The following is a 21,407-nucleotide window of genomic DNA, read 5'->3' on the forward strand; positions in this document are numbered from 1 at the left end:
AAAATATGGCACAAGTCGAGGAAGTCATGTATCAGCTTGCCTTGGGATTTTCTCAGTCTCAGTTTCAGGCATTTCATTCAGTTCAGAACGAGGAGGCTAGAACCTGGTCTAGGGACTATGCTACCAATTGTGAGCCTCATTGAAACTCCATGAATAAGGCTGGCATTCTCTGCCAGTCACTGGAATGATCCAAGTATGACCTTGGAATCCAAGGCATTATTTGCCTCAATATATGACACAATCTGCATGTGATTACACACTGTTCCCTCAATGGTCGTCTGCCCCTGGGAGCCGATTGGTCAGCGTGACGGAATGTCATACCTAGCGGCCCAGGTTCGATTCCCGGTTGGGTCGGAGATTTTCTCCGCTCAGGGACTGGGTGTTGTGTTGTGGTTATCATCATCATTTCATCCCCATCGACACGCAAGTCACCGGAATGGCATCCACCCGGAAGACTTGCACCAGGTGAACGGTCTACCAGACGGGAGGCCCTAGCCACACGGCATTTCCATTTTCCTCAATGGTCGCTGGAACTGTCTCTTCAAATGTTGAAATGAGAGCACATGGCGTCAATTCCCTTCCCTTTCTGCCATTTCCTTAATGGGTACCACTATTAACTGTATGTTTCAACTGCTGATGATTAATAAGCCCTTGCCCTTTTCTATTTGCCTCCCCTTGACACAGTACTCATCATGTTTCCCAGCAGATGATGTGAGACTCAATGACTCATTTCTTGTTTCAGTGTTTCATTTGTATGTATGATATTACTCATATTGCTTTCATGTCCAAATACTGTAACAATTAGTTGGTGTATCACAAATTTTGCAAAAAAGTATTTTTATATGCTAAAAAAAATTACTTACAAGAAAGATCTTTCCATTAATAGAGAACTATATTAGCTTTTCAATGAAAATTTAAAACTGTTTCCTGGTTTTGGACTTCATATTTTTTCATAGAAAGTGGACAAGTAATTACACTTTTTTTAAATACAATGACATTAATCACAGTGTTCACTTACCACAGTGTAAAATATGTCATCTTAATAATAAGTACATGTATTGTTAGTCTAAATATGTATTTGCAGAGACAGTTAATACAGTTTTTACTTTTCTTTCTGAATTTACCCTGAAGAGAGCAGGATAAGAGGAGGTAAGTAAAAGCATTTACATACTCACAATAATATTATATTTCTGAACTAAAACTGTAAACAACCTGAAGGTGCTTAATGCCTTACTAAGCATGGTCTTATTGGAGGTGGTATATCACTGCTTTACTGTGACCTTTGCACTGACATGTAGAGCATTTAATAGAGAAACTGTGACATATCTTGTCACTTTTTACATTGAATAATAATTGCCACAGATAAAAGAAGCAATAACCAAACAGAAAAAAATCCTTTGACTGACTACAGATAGCTCTGAATCTTTACATTTGCAATTTCACACCTACCTACAAATAATGTTTCTAAAGCAATGGAAATTAGTTATTTTTGATACTATGAAAAGTAAAGTTGCTGCTCATCATATAGCAGATATGCTGAGTCGCAGATAGGAGCAACAAAAAAGACTTTCACAAATAAAGCTTTCGGCCATTAAGGCCTTCATCAAAAATAGACAACAGACAGATATATATAGACACACACACACACACACACGCTCACTCACTCACAGGACTGCAGTCTCAGGCAACTGGAACCACACTGCAAGCAGCAGCACCACTGCATGATGGAAGTGGCGACTGGGTGGGGGAAGGAGGAGGCTGGAGTGGGGACAGGGAGGGACAGTATAGTGGAGGTGGTGGGCAGTGAAGTGCTGTAGGTTAGATGGAGGGCAGGGGAGAGGTGAGGATGGCGCAGGGGGGGGGGGGGGGGGGTGTAGACAGAAAGGAGAGAAATAAAAAGACTTGATGTGATGGTGGAATGATGGTTGTGTGGTGCTGGAATGGGAACAGGGAAGGGGCTGGATGGGTGAGGACAGTGAGTAACAGCTGTGTAGTCCTGGAATGGGAACAGGGAAGGGGCTGGATGGGTAGGGACAGTGACCAACAGAGTTAGTTACTGTCCTCACTCATCCAGCCCCTTTCCTGATCCCATTCCAGCACCAAACAGCCGTCATTCCACCATCACACCAGTCTTTTTACTTCTCTTCTTTCCTGCTATTCCTCCTCCACCCCACCTCTCCCCTGCCCGCCATCTAACCTGCTGCACTTCACTGTCTATGACCCCCACCATCACTCTGCCTCCCTGCCCCAGCCTCTCCTTATCCCACCCAGTTGCCACTCCCATTGTGCAGTGGTACCGCTGCTTGAAGCGTGGTTTCGGTTGCCTGAGACTGCAGTCGTGTGTGTGTGTGTGTGTGTGTGTGTGTGTGTGTGTGTGTGTGTGTGTGTGTGTGCGTTTGTGTGGTCTATTGCTGATGAAGGCCTTAAGGGCCGAAAGATTTATTTGTGGCAGTCTTTTTGTTGTGCCTATCTGCGACTCAGCATCTCTGCTATAGTAGCAACTTTCCTTTCCATAATATTGTTACATTCCATCCAGGATTTCCCATTGTTTTATTTTTGATACTGTTTTTTTTCCATAATATTATGGCCCTCAACAATTTTTGTCTTTATCATTTTTGCCACTGGTCCTTGATTTGATCCTCACTGAAATTATACATTTTACGGAAATTGTATGAAATTGTTTAAACTTTTTGTTCAACAATGACATGTGGCTATAATAGCAAATGCAAGAGACTGCTACAAAGGTGTGAATAAACAAACTCTCTTTTCAATTCTGTTCATCAGAAATGTAAATTATTATAATTATATAGTGTGTTCATGCATCCAAAAATCCTTCCAGATTGTGGGATAAAATGTAAATAATGTGTATTTAACAAACTACTTATCCTAACAGCAGAAGATAGTACAGATACAAAGCAGGTAAAATAAAAGAACAAAGTATCTATTAAAGAGAAAGTGAGAGTTTCAAGCAGATGATAATAGGAACCTGACAAAATAGACAGGTAATGAATAACAAAGATAAGAATTTACTAAAATTCAGTATTTCATCATTTAAGATGGCAGATAACGCAGTAACTTATGACAGAGAGGAAACTGAACAAAGATTTCAAAACTTCTTTAAATCCATACTGCTACTTTATTATTTTATGACAACTATATTAACTCCAGAGAGGAATTAGGCTACATTCATCTACATCTATGTGATTACTCTGCTATTCACAATAAAGTGCCTGGCAGAGGGTTCAATGTCTCTCTACCGTTCCACTCTCGAATGGCGTGTGGCAAAAACGAGCACTTTAATTTTTCTGTGCAAGCCTTATTTCTCTTATTTATCATGATGTTCATTTCTCCGTATGTAGGTGGGTGCCAACAGAATGTTTTTGCAATTGGAGGAGAAAACTGGTGATTGAAATTTCATGAGAAGAACCGCCTTTGTTTTAATGATTACCACTCCAATTCAAGTATCATGCATGTGGCACTACCTCCCCCATTTCGCGAAAATTCAGAATGAGCTGCCCTTCTTTGTACTTTTTTGATGTCATCTGTCAGTCCCACCTGATGCGGATTCCACACCACACAGCAATACTCCACAATAGAGCAGACAAGCGTAGTGTAAGCCGTCTCTTTAGTAGACCTGTTATGCCTTCTTAGTGTTCTGGCAATGAATCACAGTCTTTGGTTTGCTCTACCCACAACATTATCTATGTGATTGTTCCAATTTAGGTTATTTGTATTTAGTTGAATTTACAACCGTCAGATTTGTGTGACTTATTGTGTAATCGAAATTTAGCGTATTTTCTTTAGTACTCATGTGAATAACTTCACACTTTTCTTTATTCAGGGTCAATTGCCATTTTTCGCATCATTGATATCTTATCTAAATCATTTTGTAATTCGTTTTGGTCATCTGACAACTTTACAAGATGGTAAATGACAGCATCATCTGCAAACAATCTGATACAGCTTACTCAGGTTGTCTCCTATGTCATTAATATAGATCAGGAACAGTAGAGGGCCTATAACACTTCCTTGAGGAATGCCAGATATTACTTCTGTTTTACTCGATCACTTTCATCTATTATTATGAACTGTGACCTTTCTGACAGGAAATCACGAATCCAGTCACACGACTGAGGCAATATTCCAAAGGCACGCAGTTTGGTTAGAAGACACTTGTGAGGAACGGTGTCAAAATCCTCCTAGAAATCTAAAAATCTGGAATTAATTTGTCATCCGCTGTTGGTAGCACTCATTACTTCATGAGCATAAAGAGCTAGTTGTGTTTCAAAAGAATGATATTTTCTGAATCCGTGCTTTCTATATGTCAATAAATTGTTTTCTTCGAGGTACTTCATAATGTTTGAATGCAGTATATGTTCCAACACCCTACTGAAAATCGACGTTAGTGATATGGATCTGTAATTCAGGGGATTACGTGTACTTTCCTTTTTGTGCATTGGTGTGACTTGAGCAATTTTCCAGTCTTTAGGTACGCATCTTTCTGTGAGCAAGCGATTGTATATAATTGCTAAATGTGGAGCTATATTATCAGCATACTCTGAGAGGAAACTGACTGGTATACAATCTGGACCAGAGGCCTTGCCTTTATTAAGTGATTTAAACTGCTTTGTGACACCGAGGATATCTGCTTCTATGTTTCTCATCTTGGCAGTTGTTCTTGATTGGAATTCAGGAATATTTACTTTGTCTTCTTTGGTGAAGGAGTTTCGGAAAACTGGGTTTAACAACTCTGCTTTAGTGGCACTGTCATCAGTTACTTCACCGCTGTTATCGCGCAGTGAAGGCATTGATTGCATCATGCCACTGGTGTGCTTTATGTATGACCAGAACCTCTTTGGGTTTTCTGCCAGATTTTGAGACAGAATTTCATAGTAGGAATCAATAAAAGCATCTCGCATTGAACTACGTGCTATATTTTGAACTTCTGCAAAACTTTGACAGTCTTGGGGGTTTTGCGTTCTTTTAAATTTGGCATGCTTTTTCCACTGCTTCTGCAACATCACTTATTAATATTAATATATCAATTGCTGTTGATACTATCTCTTTGAAATCATTCCACAACTTTTCTACACTTACATGATCAGATCAGAAGGGGTGAAGACTGTCCCTTAAAAAGGTGTTAAGGGCATTTTTTATCAGCTTTTTAAAATAGATATACTTGTATTTCTTTTTGATGGTTGTAGTTGTTACGGTATTTAGCCTAGCAGAAACTGCCTTGTAGTTGCTAATCCCTGTATTCGTCATGATACTCCCTATTTGTCCAGGATTATTTGTTGCTAAGAGGTCAAGTATGCTTTCGCAACCATTTACACTTCAAGTCGGCTCATGTACTAATTGTTCAAAATAATTTTCTGAGAAAGCATTCAGTACAATTTTGGATGACATTTTATGCCTGCCACTGGCTTTAAATGTACAATTTTTCCAGGATATCAAGGGTAGATTGAAGTCACCACTGACTTTAATTGTATGAGTGGGGTACCTATTTTAAATGAGACTCAAGTTTTCTTTGAATTGTTCAGCAACTATATTTTGTTTTATCAATAATTTTATAAATTTATAACAAATCACAATGTGCTTCACAGCAATACTTTTTATTTTTCTATTAAATGATATCGTTTGTGTCACCGCAGTACCTTCAGCACCAACAAATTTTCAAGCTTCATCATCTACTACAGCCAGTGTTTATGTTGAGTGGCAGCCACCAACAGCAATGGGTAGTTCCATCAAAGGTAAGGTAAAATTTGATATTTGCACAGCATGTGTAGTTTAATGCATTCAGAAATAATAGAAGCACTACTACACTTATTCCTTGCTTTTAAAATGAACATGGTCCATGAATGAAAAGTATTCCTTAACAAATAGAAAAACACATTTAAATACCATCTGACTATGCGGTAAAATTGTCAAAAGCTGTCAAAAGGTCAATGAGAGATTCTTTTAATGAATTTGAAAGCAATATTTTATCTGCAGATTCTAAAAATAACCCCAAAAAATTTTGGTCGTACTTAAAATCTATGAATGCTACAAATAAATCTATACCTTCTCTTGCTGATAGTATAGGAAATGTAACGGATAATGATAAACAGAAGGCTAAAATTCGAAACCTAGCTTTCAAAAAACTCATTTACGGTAGAGGACTGCAGCACCATTCCCCGTTTCAATTATTGAACAAATGCAAGGATGGCTGACATAGCATTTAGTGTATCTGGGATTATAAAACAGTTAAGATCCTTAGACACCAGGAAGGCATCTGGCCCAGACCCCATAAGATTTTATGTTGACTATGCCGCAAATATAGCACCATTCTTATCCATCATCCATCTCATCCATCATCTATCAGTGGAACAGTGGAAAGTTCCACGGAACCAGAAGAAGGGCCAGGTCATAGCAATCTATAAAAAGGGTGGAAGATTGGATGCACATAATTACCAGCCAATTTCACTGACACAGATTTTTTGTAGAATCATGGAACATATTTTGTGTTCAGACATAATGATCTTTCTAGGCTCTGAGAAGCACATCTGCAGAAACCAGCACGGTGTTAGGAAACAGTGGTCATGCGAGACACAGTTGGCCCTCTTTGTGCATGATGTACAATAGGCTCTAGATACTGGCTCCCAGGTTGATGCCATGTTCCTCGACTTTCCAAAGGCGTTCGACTCAGTGCCGCACTGTCACTTGCTCCAAAACGTGCGTGCTTACTGTCTATCCGATGACATATGTGGTTGGATAGAATGTTTTGTAACAGAAAGAGAGTAGTATGTCGTCCTGAAAGGGGAGACTTCAACAAAATCAAGTGTAACATTAGGTGTACCCCAGGGCAGCGTAATAGGTCCATTGCTTTTTACAATCTACATAAACAAGCTAGTTGATGGTACTGGCAGTGGCATTAGACTGTTTGCCGATGACGCAGTAATCTGCAGGAAAGTAGTATCACATGAAAGTTGTGATCAGATCAATGAGGATTTGCAGAAAATAAATGCGTGGTGTAATAACTGGCAGTTTTCTTTCAGTATTACTAAGTGTAACCTACTGCATATAACCAGGCAAAAATCCCCATTAGTGTACGAGTACAAAACAAATGCCCAGTCTTTGGAAGTGGTAACATCCATCAAGTATCTGGGTGTGACCATTCGAATGATCTCAAATGGAACGATCAGATTACACAAGTTACGGGTAAGATGAACTCTAGATTGTGATTTATTGGTAGAACCCTGAAACAATGCAGTCCTTCAAAAAAAGAAAATTGCTTACAAAACTTTAGTTTGTCCAGTCTTAGTGTGTTGTTCATCTGTATGGGATCCTTGCCAGTTGGGTCTGAGTCAAGAGACTGAGAAGGTCCAAAAGAAGAGTGGCAAGTATGGGACTGGTACATTTATCCATTGCGAGAGCGTTACAAATCTCATAGAAAGTTTGAAGTGGGACACAGTTGCAGATAGACAACACGCTAAACGGAAGGGGCTGCTCACTAAATTCCAAAACCCGATCTTCGTCAAGGATGTACAGCATTATTACCACAAACTTTCAAATCACATAATTCAAATATAAGGGAAATTAGAGCTCATACTGAGGTGTTCAGACAGTCATTTTTCCCTCACGTGATCTGGGAGAGGAACAGGGGGGGGGGGGGGGCGAAATATGACTTCGGTGCGAATAGTGCCCTCTGCCACACACCGCTTGGTGGCTAGTGGAGTATAAATGTAGATGTAGAAAATTTTAGCTACTTAAGACACGTATGAAATAACAATATCTACCACAAGTGTACCATCATTGTAACAGAATGGGGAAAGATTTGGCTTCATGCTCTGAGACCGCATGTTTGGTTCTTGAATTTCTGCAAAGATGGAAGAAGAAAGACACTAAGAGTATTGCTGAAGATAGCTACTTTAGTCAAACCCACAAGCTGCTGGTACCACAATACCATAGTAGTATGCTGCTAGGGGACCCAAAACAAGATGGCACAGCCCATTGCCAAAATACAGATGAGATGTACCGTTAAGTTTTGACTGCCTTAGAAGTGTGTGAGTTACTGTGGTGGAGAGATTTCAGTGAATACCAGAACTGCAGAAATGCACCAGCAAAGAAATAAAAAATGAATTACACAACTTTATTTGTTTGAGATGATGGTTAAAACTTTATGGCTACAGTTCATACATTCATGAGCAACTGAGTCAGACACAAGTGATGTGTTGGAGAATGTGAGTCCCCTTTTTGACATTGTGAAGTAAATAGATCTATGATACATTCTGCAAGACTGGGATTTCATCAGGCCTTGTATGAGTTGGTGGGTTGACCGTCAAGTATTGGAAAAGCAAGATGTGTTGAAGTATTGCCAACCTATTTGAGATCTCATAGTCCCTGTGGAATTTTTTCTTTGATCCTTCTTCCATGACTTTTGATGCGGTGAACAGTTGTTGAATAAATGTGCACAATTCTAGAATTTATATTTTCATTCTCCTCCGATTTATTGATACTAAACTCAGTTTTGACCATAACCTTGCTTGTAAGTATTAATATAAATTCTTAAAACAAACTGGCACATTGCATGGATTATCAATGGCTGCACAAATTCACAAGTGACTAAGCATCCTGACCTGGAAGTTTACTAGTGTACTAACTGTTGAGCTTTACACATTGGTGCTTACTGATAGATGAATCCTAACCATCAACTGAAAAATGCTGGGTGCTTATTGCTAGTTTAGTGCTTATCACAAATTGAAAATGGTGTGATGAAAGCCAAACACTGATCATAAGATGTGCACGTATTGACGAGTAGTTACCAACTGCCTGAGGCATTCCGTGTGACACCTGTATAAAGAAGGACATGATATGCAAATAACAAAACACTAAAATAATAAATTATTACATTTTATACATATTAACAGAAAAAAACAGAAAAAGTAAAACATACTAAAATAAAATTGGTAGTGAAGTTATCTTGATTAACTATTAGCCGCATAATCAGAAAGGGGCTAAATTGTAGGTACTATTTTCTCATGTGGAAGCTGCATACTTGAGGTCAGTTTTCTCCAATCATTATAACACATTTTTAATATTGTATCAATAAATCAGTTGTAATGAAATGTTAGTATAGTAGGTGGAGTACGCAATTTCATCAACTTTAGGCCTTCACACAGGCAGGCACTATTCTCCAAACCTAAGTCTGCTCACAGATTTCCTACTGTGATATTCTCTCACACACCTAATCCTCTGACTATGCCCAAGAACCAGCTGCAAAGGAGCACTCCCCTCCCATTACCCAGTACCATCCCTGACCTGAACAACTGATCGATATCCTTCAGTTGGACTTCGATTTCTTATCGCCACACTCATAAATGAGGAACATCCCATCAACAATCCTTCCCACACTTTTCAAAGTGTTATTTTGAGCCCCACCCAGTCTAAAAAATACCCTTAGTGCAACCGTACCCCAGACCCACTCCCAATATCTTGCCACTTCAGTGATATCCCTATGAAAGATTCAGGTACAAGATCTGTCTAGGAAATCCACTCTTCAGCATATCCTACTCCCGTCTTATCAGTCATATATTGTCCTATAAGAGACAGGGCCACATTAAAGTAGTAATCTCATATACTAGCTCTGCTACAATTTTTGCACAGCATGCTATGTGGGCATGATCAGTGACATGTGTCCTCCTGAAAGAACAGCCACTGTCAAACTGGCTAAGAGCATAGTTGACCACCCAGTGGCAGACCATGCTCTTGAGCACAACATGCTTCACTTCATTGGCAGCTTCACAACCCTTCTCAGAATTACATGGATGTGAACTGTACTTCCTGAACATCCTCCGATACCAGGGCAAGGTGGCGCAGTGGTTAGCACACTGGACTCACATTCAGGAGGACGATGGTTCAATCCCGCATCCGGCCATACTGGCGGAGGTTTTCCGTGATTTCCCTAAATTGCTTCAGGCAAATGCCGGGATGGTTCCTTTGACAGGGCACGGCCGACTTCCTCCCCCATTGATCCCTAATCTGATGAGACCGAAGACCTCGCTGTTTGGTCTCCTCTCCCAAATCAACCCCACCCATCTATTCTAGCCCCATGCCCCACACCCACCTCCACACCTTCTGTATTATCCTAATCTCACTCATCCTGGACCCACATTCTCTTCCCTGTAGTTTTCCCATTCTCTTTTCTGTCACCCCTTCCCAATCCACTTATTGACATAACTGTGCACTACAGGAACTTGCCTCACTGGTGCAGATGCTCATGATGCATTTATTCCCATACTTCTGGTACCCTTCTCATCCGCATTCTTATCCTGCATATCTGCTGCCTCTTCCAGACGTAATCAATCCCAACCCTGCTTACTCTCCACTTACTTTCTTCTGTAGCCCATTCTACCCAACACAGTCAGTCAACTATTTCTCTCTCTCTCTCTCTCTCTCTCTCTCTCTCTCTCTCTCTCTGTGTGTGTGTGTGTGTGTGTGTGTGTGTGTGTGTGTGTGTGTGTGTGTATGTGTGTGTGTGTGTGTGTGTGTGCGTGCGCACGCGCTCATTTCCTCTAAAATCCAAAAAACTTGTTTATGTCCCCATGAATGACTCCATGCCTCTACTATTCAGGGAGATGTTACGTTTACTCCTTAAGTTATAGAAAAATAGTTTAGCCTTCTGGAAGTAAATCTTTATTTGCCAATGCAGTGTCCATACAGAAAAGTGTGTGTTACATGCATTACAAATTAGTAGACTGTCTTCCAGGAGAAAAAAATTACATAAAAAATTAGTAGGGATCAGTAGTTTTATTCAGTAAACTAGCTAAGTGGCAGGTAGACACAACAAAATAACTTCACACAAAGCTACCAACCAACCTGGTGACCAAAAGCTTTGTTTGACACTCTTTTTGTTGTGCTTATCTGTGAATGAGCATCTCCACTACATACTGAGTAGAAGTTACCCTTTCATATTATCATGATTCCATCCTGGATTTTCCATTGTTAGTTTTAATCAGTACAATTTATTCCCACTCACTCATAGTATTAGTATCCCATAATGCAATTCTCACTGATAATTCAAGTGATAAACACTGTGTCATTGTCAAAGTAATGTCTCCAGTGTTGTTTGTAAACATACTTCTGCAGCACAGTAACAAATTAAAACATGCTATTGCTGTCTACAGTATTACTGATGGTTTCTGTGCCTTTGTGCACCCTGCACAGCCATTAATTGAGACCAAAACATTTATCATTATCTTTTATTTACCCTTTTTGTTGTTATATGTCTGCAATTTTCATTTGAAATGCTATTAGGGACTTTGCAGACAACTGGGGTTCAAAAAAGTGTGATATTCTTGATCTTTACTGCAGGGTGACACTCACCATTTCACTATGAGACAGGTTGCCTCTTCATCTAACATGTTGGTATGGAATATGTGCATCAACAACATGGCAGATTTTACTTGTTACGTGTCCTGACTGGGTTTGATTGCTATGCTCATTGATCAAAAACAACCAATGAGCTGAATAGCTTGTGGACTGTTCTAATGAGCCTCCATCTGATGTTCAGATCGAGAAGGAAAAAACTCACTTTTGTGTAAGTCATATTGATTATGGAAACTACCCCCCACTGTGCTACTGACGTGTGTTCTACCATAATATTTCAAAGGCATTGCTTCTCTCACAGTATGAGCCTGTCAAATAGATCCTTGACGCAGTTCGTATCAGACCCCAAAGTGCATTATGACCACTGAAATCTCCCACAAGGAGAAATGATTAGGGGAACTGTAACTGGATGTTTACCATTATCATGTTCACTTACAGAGAAAAATACTAGTGCAACCTTCTTCTGGCACTATTCAGTCTGAAACATATACTTTTCTTTTCAACACTACAATCAAATTAATTTTAAAAAAAGGAATTTTTGAGCTTACTTCATTGCTCTTACTCCTGAATTTCCTTCTCTTCTACAAATGATAAACAATATTGACTCCAGACTATATGACTGATGGAAAGGTTAACATAAATGTATGGTAAAGAGTGCAAATGTTGTTACTACCTGCAAATCTTTGTTGCGTATTCCATTAGCTACTTGTGGATTTATTTTAGACATAAGTGTCTCATATTAAGACTGACAAAATTGGTGTTTATATCTTAAAGCAACACAGAAAAACTGAAATTTAACATAAAAGTGGCAGTTTTCTACAGAATACCATTTACTCCTTTCACAACATTCTCACTTTTCTAAAAGTTTTTTTTCTTTTTATTTATTTTTCAATTGCTTACATCAATTCCCTTTTATTTCTAAAGTAAACAATGCCTGTGTTAAAATTTAGTGTGATGTAAATCTTGGAAACAATTTGATAATTACCATGCTATTTCTCATTTTATAATTGCTTGGTTACAAATAATATAGATGTTTCTATAAGAACAACCCCATTTCCTACTTGTTACCCACTACACAGTTGTGGTACAGCTACAGTTACACAGTATAAGAAAAGGTACCATGGTTGGCAGAGCCAGATAATGGAAGATATACAATAAACAATGGAAAATCCAGGTTGCATATCAACACAATTATGAAACGGATAGATTGATACTCACCATAAAGATGATACGCTGAGTTGCAGACAGACATAATGAAAAGACTGTTACACACTGAGCTTTTGGGCAAAGCATTCTTTAGAGAAGACAGGAGAACACACACACACACACACACACACACACACACACCTCACGCACACTATAGGCCTATATCTCTGACATTGATCTGTTGCAGAATTTTAGAACAGGTTTTTTGCTCACGTATCATGTCATTTCCGGAAACCCAGAATCTACTCTGTAGGAATCAACATGGGTTCCGGAAACAGCAATCACGTGAGACCCAACTCACTTTATTTGTACATGAGACCCAGAAAATATTAGACACAGGCTCCCAGGTAGATGCCATTTTCCTTGACTTCCGGAAGGCATTCAATACAGTTTCGCACTGTCACCTGATAAACAAAGTAAGAGCCTACGGAATATCAGACCAGCTGTGTGGCTCAATTGAAGAGTTTTTAGCAACCAGAACACAGCATGTTGTTCTCAATGTAGAGACGTAACCTCTGGCGTGCCACAGGGGAGTGTTATGGGACCATTGCTTTTCACAGTATATATAAATGACCTAGTAGATAGTGTCGGAAGTTCCATGCGGCTTTTTGTGGATGATGCTGTAGTATACAGAGAAGTTGCAGAATTAGAAAACTGCAGCGAAATGCAGGAAGATCTACAACGGATAGGCACTTGGTGCAGGGAGTGGCAACTGATCCTTAACATAGACAAATGTAATGTATTGCGAATACATAGAAAGAAGGATCCTTTATTGTATGATTACAGGATAGCAGAACACTGGTAGTATGCGTATGGAACGATTTGAAGTGGAATGATCATATAAAATTAATTGTTGGTAAGGTGGGTGCCAGGTTGAGATTCATTGGGAGAGTCCTTAGAAAATGTAGTCCATCAACAAAGGAAGTGGCTTACAAAACACTCATTCAACCTATACTTGAGTATTGCTCATCAGTGTAAGATCCATACCAGGTCAGGTTGACAGAGGAGATAGAGAAGATCCAAAGAAGAGCGGTGCATTTCGTCACAGGGTTCTTTGGTAAGCGTGATAGCATTATGGAGATGTTTAGCAAACTCAAGTGGCAGACTCCGCAAGAGAGGCGCTCTGCATCGTGGTGTAGCCTGCTTTTCAGGTTTCGAGCGTGTGCGTTTCTGGATGAGGTATCGAATATATTGCTTCCCCCTGCTTATACCTCCTGAGGAGATCACAAATGTAAAATTAGAGAGATTCGAGCACGCACGGAGGCTTTCCGGCAGTCGGTCTTCCCGTGAACCATACACGACTGGAACAGGAAAGGAAGGTAATGACAGTGGCACGTAAAGTGCCCTCCGCCACACACCGTTGGGTGGCTTGCGGAGTATAAATGTAGATGTAGATGTAGATGTGACTGTTGTCTAATCAGACATATAAGTTGGCATGGCAAAATTCTGGAATGTGAACCACATTCCATATCATCTTTATTGTATTTTCCCTATGGTCACCTCTTACATCAAGGAAGAGGACAGTTGAAAACTAAACCACAAGTTCATCTGCACCAGCACATGTTCCACGGGTTCTTTCTAACTTCTTGAAAATGACATATAGAACTATCAGCTCATTGTCATATTGCAGAATTATTTTCTGTTGATTTTCTAGCATATATGGGTTGGGACATTTCCAGGGGCAGATTTGGACTCCAACCACAATTTATTGGTTATGAACTGTAGATTAAAACAGAAGAAATAGCAAAAATATGGGAATTTAAGGAGGTGGGACCTGGATAAACTAAAAGAACCACAGGTTGTGGAGAGTTTCAAAGAGAGTACTAGGGAACTGTTGACAAGAACAGGGGAAAGAAATACAGTAGAAGAAGAATGGGGAGCTTTGAGAGATGAAATAGAGATGGCAGCAGAGGATGAAGTAGGTAAAAAGACGAGGGCTAGTAGAAATCCTTGGGTAATGGCAGAGATGTTGAATTTAATTGATTAAAGAAAAAACTATAAAAATGCAGTAAATGAAGAAGGTGAAAAGGAATGCAAACGTCTAAAAAATGAGATCAACAGGAAGTGCATAATGGCTCAGCTGGGATGGCTAGAGACAAATGTAAGGATGAAAAAACATATATCACTAGGTATAAGATAAATACAGCCTACAGGAAAATTAAAGAGACTTTTGGAGAAAAGAGAATCACCTGTATGAATATCAAGAGCTTGGATGGAAAACTAGCCCTAAGCAAAGAAGGTAAAGCACAAAGGTGGAAGGAGTATATAGAGGGTCTATACAAGGGCAATATTATGGAAATGGAAGAGGACATAGAGGAAGACGAAATGGGAGATGTGATACTGCGAGAAGAATTTGACACAGCACTTAAAGACCTAAGTCAAAACAAGGCCCCGGGAGTAGACAACATTTCATTAGAACTACTGATAGCTTTAGGAGAGCCAGCCATGACAAAACTCTTCCATTTGGTGAGCAAGATGAATTAGACAGGCGGAATACCTTCACACTTCAAGAAGAATATAACTCCAATCTCAAAGAAAGCAGGTGTTGACAGGTGTGAAAATTACTGAACTATAAGTTTAATAAGTCATGGTTGCAAAATACTGACACGAATTCTTTACAAACGAATGGAAAAACTGGTAGAAGCAGACCTCAGGGAAGATCAGTTTGGATTCCATAGAAGTGTTGGAACACATGAGGCAATATTGACCCTATGACTTATCTTAGACGATAGGTTAAGGAAAGGTAAACCCATGTTTCTAATATTTGTATACTTAGGAAAAGCTTTTGACAATGTTGATTGGAATACTCTCTTTCAAATTCTAAGAGTGGTCAGTGTAAACTACAGGCAACAAAAGGCTATTAACAATTTGTACAGAAACCAGATGGCAGTTATAAGAATCGAGGGCCACGAAAGGGAAACAGTGATTGAGAAGGAAGTTGGACAGGGTTGCAGCCTACCCCCAATGTTATTCAATCTGTAAACTGAGCAAGCAGTTTAAGGAAACAAAAGAAAAATTTGGAGTAGGAATTAAAATTCACAGAGAAGAAATAAAAACTTTGCAGTTTGCCACTCAAAGTAGTAAATGAGTTTTGCTATTTGGGGATCAAAATAACTGATGATGGTTGAAATAGAGAGGATATAAAATGTAGATTGGCTATGGCAAGGAAAATGTTGCTGAAAAAGAGAAATTTGTTAACATTGGGTACGATTTAATTGTAAGGAAGTCTTTTCTGAAAGTATTTGTATGGAGTGTAGCCATGTATGGAAGTGAAACATGAACAATAACTAGTTTAGACAAGAAGAGAATAGTAGCTTTCGAAATGTGGTGCTACAGAAGAATGCTGAAGATTAGATGGGTAGATCACATAACTAATGAGGAGGTTCTGAATGGAATTGGGGAGAGGAGGAATTTGTGTCACAACTTGACTATAAGAAGGGATCGGTTGGTAGGACATGTTCTGAGGCATCAAGTCATCACCAATTTAGTATTGGAGGGAAACGTGAAGGTTAAAAATCATAGAGGGAGACCAAGAGATGAATACGGATGCATTTAACCATTTGTTAAGGTCTATTTATTTCGAACTGTTTAAAATTTTAAATAATAATAGGCGTCCCTCTTGTTCCTACATATAAAAGCAGCTAACCATAAAGCACACTTCAGTTTTATAACATTAACACAACCAATCACCTACAGCAGACAGATGCATGGAGTGCCGTAACACTTACTGGTTACGATCATTCACACTATCTTTCATGCACTAGCTCTTTTTCCAGCAATAGTACACACATTCACATACACATCCCCACAGGCACCCAAAAGCACAACCCCGTGCCTGAAAAATAGCTAGTGCTCAAAAATGCTTTTTCCTGTTGTTACTGTGCTCCACGCAAATGCGCTATAGCTTAGTGGTTGTCCTCTTGTTTTGTGTACTTTAGTTTTATGTAGAAATGTGTATCTTTGTTCTGCTACCTATCACTTTTAAAGTGAAGGAAGTTAGAAATATTGTACTTAAAATGTTAAGTAAATAATAACCTCACTCAGTGAACTGTTGCACCAAAAATTTACCAAATAGATATAGTAAACAGAACAATGGGATTACGAAAATTCTTGAACTGTCATACAGAGAGAGAGAGAGAGAGAGAGAGAGAGAGAGAGAGTTGGGGGGGGGGGGGAGTGTATTTTCACATGTTTGATATGGAGTTTTCTGTTTGTTTGTGTACGGTATTATCACCTACACATGAAATTTTTAAGGCTTTTTTTTTTTTTTTTTGGTATATGTCAAAGTTGGGAATTTTGTATTATGTAGAAAATTCTGAATTTGGTATAGTTAACTTTATTTACCATTTCATATTTGCTTTGTTTGTAAAGGAAAAGGCCATTTAATGTAAAAGAAGGAAAAATGTGACAATAAAGTTTCTTTAATTCTAGGACTGAAGAAATGATTTTAGCTTTTATAGCAGTAATAGTTTTCAGGTTATTATCTTCACTTCAAGAGAGAATTTGGAGAATGGGAGCAGATCAGTATACCAGCACATGAAACAAGCTATACTGTCAGAGGTCTACAGTGTGGAACAAGACACCAGCTCTATCTTCAGGCATTCAATCAACTAGGGAAAAGTTCTCCGACACCAATTGTGTCTCTACACACTCAAGGAGCTGGTATGTTATCTTCTCAAACTACTCTGATTATTGAATATGAGTGTTTTTCATGAAGAATAGATACCCACTTCAGGCAAACACACATTTCTTAAAATGTGTCCACATAATTGCTTAAAGCATCATGTGGTTTCAACCTGTTGGTCTTCTTTTGAATCTGACTTCATCTCCAAAAGCAGGGAAGTTTGATGTGTCCAAAATGGAATCCCATGTCCCAGATCCTAGATCTTAACAAACGAAGTATCTCACACTAGTAAACATACAAGTTGGTACTCTTAACAGTCTACAAGTCATAGACAGCAAATTTTTTAAGCTCTATTATGCACCATGGGGATTTTTGAACAAGACTTTTCTAAAATAATTGTAAAGTCATTTTAAGTGGGGACTTTAATTTTGATTTTCATAAGAATCAATAATTTGTAAGCTTTGGTTTATGCTCTGTAGCAGCACTCCCAACAGAGACAAAAGGTCATACTAAAACTACACTTAAATACTTGTTTCAAAGTTATTGTTCTTCAGTTAGTTACATAATGAAATAATATTAAAATGTCTGCTTGAGCTAGACAGCTTGTTAATGAGTGTGAAGCATCCTGTCTAGTTTCTCATCAAGACTGGTGAATATAAATTAGAACAAAAATGGGTATAAAAGAATCTTAATATTAAACCAAAACACTGTGTGCCAAAAACAAAGGTGATAAAATGATAACCATTTTTCTAAATTAAACTGTGGAGCAGCTGGACAGGTAATATCAGACTGAGACCATAGACACTGATATTCAATTAACATTTTTATAGTCAATAAAAGTTTTCTTGGTTTGTGACCACATTGTCAAAATGTAAAACTATCAACAATTCAGTCACTGTTGCAAGTGATCTTCTTCAGGGTGTTTTTGTTCACTGCTGAATGATAAAGCTTTGTTTCTTATATACCTGTAGATGTGGCTGTTATCTGAATCTGATAGGTCGATAAGGATGAAGGGGAGGGATGTTAGAAGTTCTTTATTGATATTTTTATTATTACTTTTCATTGGTGGAAACCCATGTATTGACTGGTGTTTGAACTACTGCTAGTGACTGGTAGAAATTGGCGAATGGAAAACCAGGCAGCAGTTGTAATGTGGCATTGTTTTCCCGTTTTCTAGCACTGACTGAGGTGCGGCAGTACTCTATGCACCTGCAGCTGCTGTGGTCTTCTGTATGCCTGTGTGTATTGCTTCACATGAGCTGTCATCCCATAATGCTGTTTGTCAACTGCATCTTTCGCTGTGTGAAGAACATTTTTCATTCTGTTGCTGCTTCGGAAAATTGGCATGATGCCTGCTTGGCAGAGAATTTTGCACATCCATTCAATGACACCTTGAACATATTGTAGCAGAACGATGTTTCTTCAACATATTGACAATGCGATCACAAGCCCAGAAAAATTTTATTGACTGTGACAATGGCCGCGGAAGCCTGTGTTTATATTTAACCAAACTATATGGGCAGGTAGTCTATGGAAACATCAGGCAGTTGGAAACACTCTGGTTAAGAAGAGGTAAACTGCTGAATGATGTTGCCTTCTTGAAGAGATGCATGGACACCAGTGTAGTGCCAAAATTCTTAAGGCTGACATCCCATACAAAATTGAACAAGATGAAGAATATCTGTGTACAAGCCAGCAAGATTTTGTTATGGGAAAGGATCCGCCACATTCAAGTAAGTCTCAACACAAACAACAGGAAAGTTTGCCAACTGCACCTTTTCCTTGCTGGAAAGCTAGACATGGATGACAGGGAGAAGGTTGATATGTTAATCTTTTAACAGGCCACAAGGTTAAGTGATAGCACTGCCATCCATCAGATGAGGAAGTTCGACAAACTTCAGCAGAAAACCACCGAGGAAGGACTGATGCTGGACACATGACAAATGGTGGTTAACCTCTACAGCCACATCTTTAGCGAGGCAGCCATACAAATTCTGGCTAAAGGGATGAATTTCGTAGTTGCACCAAAACGAGTTCCAAAAGAAGATATCATTGAATCTGTTGAGGCTTCGATTCATCATCTACCACAAGCTGAGGCAGAGAAGATTAGACAAGAAATGGTATGGGTTTTGACTCACGCAAAGACTCCCAAAACAAAATATCAGAAAGGAGGAACATCATGCTATTGCGCAACTGAAGAACAGCTCTCATTTAGTAATAATATGAGCAGACAAGGGGAATGTGGCCAATGTGTTGGACACTGAAGATCATAACAAAAGAATGGAGGATCTCCTGAATGAACCAATTATAAGAAGCTTAAGGGAAATCCAACAGCCAAGATAATTAAATCAATGCAAGCACTGCTAAAGCAAGCTAGAATGAATTTTGACATGGCCAGAAGACTTATCCCACAGGCAGACTTATTCCACAGGCACCAAGGATACATGGTGTGAAGGTCCATAAAGAGACCATTCCTTTATGACCGATTGTGGGCACCATTAATTCACCAATGTACAGTCTAGCAAAGGAACTGGTTCCAAAGCTCCAACGTTTGGTGAGCCACACAAAGGACTTCACCAATTTTGTAGAACTTTTAAATGTAAAGTGTATCTTGGCCACAGAACTGACGGTTAGCTGCGATGTGAAGTCTTTATTCAGGAATGATACCACAAACATCTTAGAGCAATGCATGACACCCGATATCTATGATCTAGCCCGCCGATGTTGAACGACCACCTATTTCAAATCATCACGCTAAGAGGAAGAAATCCACACTGCACCCTTTAACCATGAGGGCTCACATGATCAGCGATAAGGAACATCTAAAGTGTGAACTACAAAACCTCAAGTCCATTTTTGGTGCCAATGGTTATGGGATGAAACTAATAGAAAAAACTATGGCAACAAAGAATGAAGGCAATAGAGGAGAGCAGAAGGCAGCACGAAATATCGCTTTATTACCATATGTTCAAGATGTCACTGATCAGGTGGGCGAAATTCTCAACTGAGCAGGCATCAAGCCACTTTACTGAAGCTGCAATAGAATAAAAGATGCTCTTCACACAATGAAACATGCAGTTGACAAACTTCATGCTCCTGGAGTTTACGAAATCAGGTGCGAATATGGATTTGTGTACGTAGGTGATATGGGGGTGACCCATTAACACACGGATATCTGAACACGAAAGATATATCTGACTAAGACAACACACCAAATCAGCAGTGGTAGAACACCAGGATGAGTGCAGCAACCAGATTGAATTTGGTGAAGGTCACGTACTGGCAAAACAGCCTCTTCCTTTCAGGAAGAAGATTAGAGAGGCAATAGACACAGCCAAGCGACTTGCCAACATGAACAGAGGAGACGGGTACTGACTTCCGATGTCTTGGCTGCCAGCAATAACAGCGTTACAGGATGACAGCTCACATGAAGCAATACACACAGGCATGTGGGAGACTGCTGTGGCGACAGATACATAGAGTACCGGTGCCTCAGCCAGTGCTAGAAAGCAGGAAAACAACACGATGTCATGACTGCTGTCTGGTTTTCCATTCACCAATTTCCACCAACCACAAGCAGTAGTGCAAACACCAATCAAAATGTCTGGTTTCCACCAATGAAAATAAATAAGAAAAACACCAATAAAGAACTTCTAACATTCCTGCCCTTCATCTTTACCAGCCTACCAGAATTAGATAACATCCACGTCTGCAGGTATATAAGAAACAAAGTTTCAGCAGTGAACAAAAGCACCCTGAAGAAGGTCACTTGCACCAGTGGCCAAAACACTGGCAATTTTACATATTAACAATCCAGTCACAAACCCCAAAAAAAAAATACTGACTGTGACAATGGCTGTAGAAGCCTACATTAACATTAAACATTTTTGTCTTAAAGCATCATGAATAGCCAAAGAAAAGAGTTGTTATGCACTTCGGCAGTTATTCTTCATGATGGCAGATAGTACAGTGACTACAAATAATCAATCATGTACAGACTTTACTAGATTTACAAAGGTAGACCCTCTAGGTAGCAGTACATACACTAAGAACACTTGAAGGATACAACAAGTAAACAAATAATAAAATCATTAAAACAGAGAAAATAGTAATTTTCTGGTCATGATGGTGTATCGGCAAAGTACTGAAAATCTTTGCTAGCTTAATGTAGCCCATCTTTAGCCAAATACGTGAGCAGTAAATGAGCCACAGT

The 21,407-nt window shown here is 39.2% G+C and overlaps 1 protein-coding gene across 1 annotated transcript in view; it reads left to right on the forward strand.

Annotated features, from left to right (window-relative positions):
- LOC126456372 (Down syndrome cell adhesion molecule-like protein Dscam2) overlaps positions 1-21,407 on the forward strand; it is a 155,194-nt gene that overhangs the window by 102,049 nt on the left and 31,738 nt on the right. The window contains exons 10-12 of the mRNA XM_050092126.1: positions 1,132-1,149; positions 5,652-5,750; positions 17,047-17,232. Coding sequence (XP_049948083.1) covers positions 1,132-1,149; positions 5,652-5,750; positions 17,047-17,232 — 303 coding nt within the window. The remainder of the gene's footprint in view (positions 1-1,131; positions 1,150-5,651; positions 5,751-17,046; positions 17,233-21,407) is intronic.

This window comes from Schistocerca serialis, chromosome 2 (genome assembly GCF_023864345.2).
Source record: "Schistocerca serialis cubense isolate TAMUIC-IGC-003099 chromosome 2, iqSchSeri2.2, whole genome shotgun sequence".
Taxonomy (NCBI): domain Eukaryota; kingdom Metazoa; phylum Arthropoda; class Insecta; order Orthoptera; family Acrididae; genus Schistocerca; species Schistocerca serialis.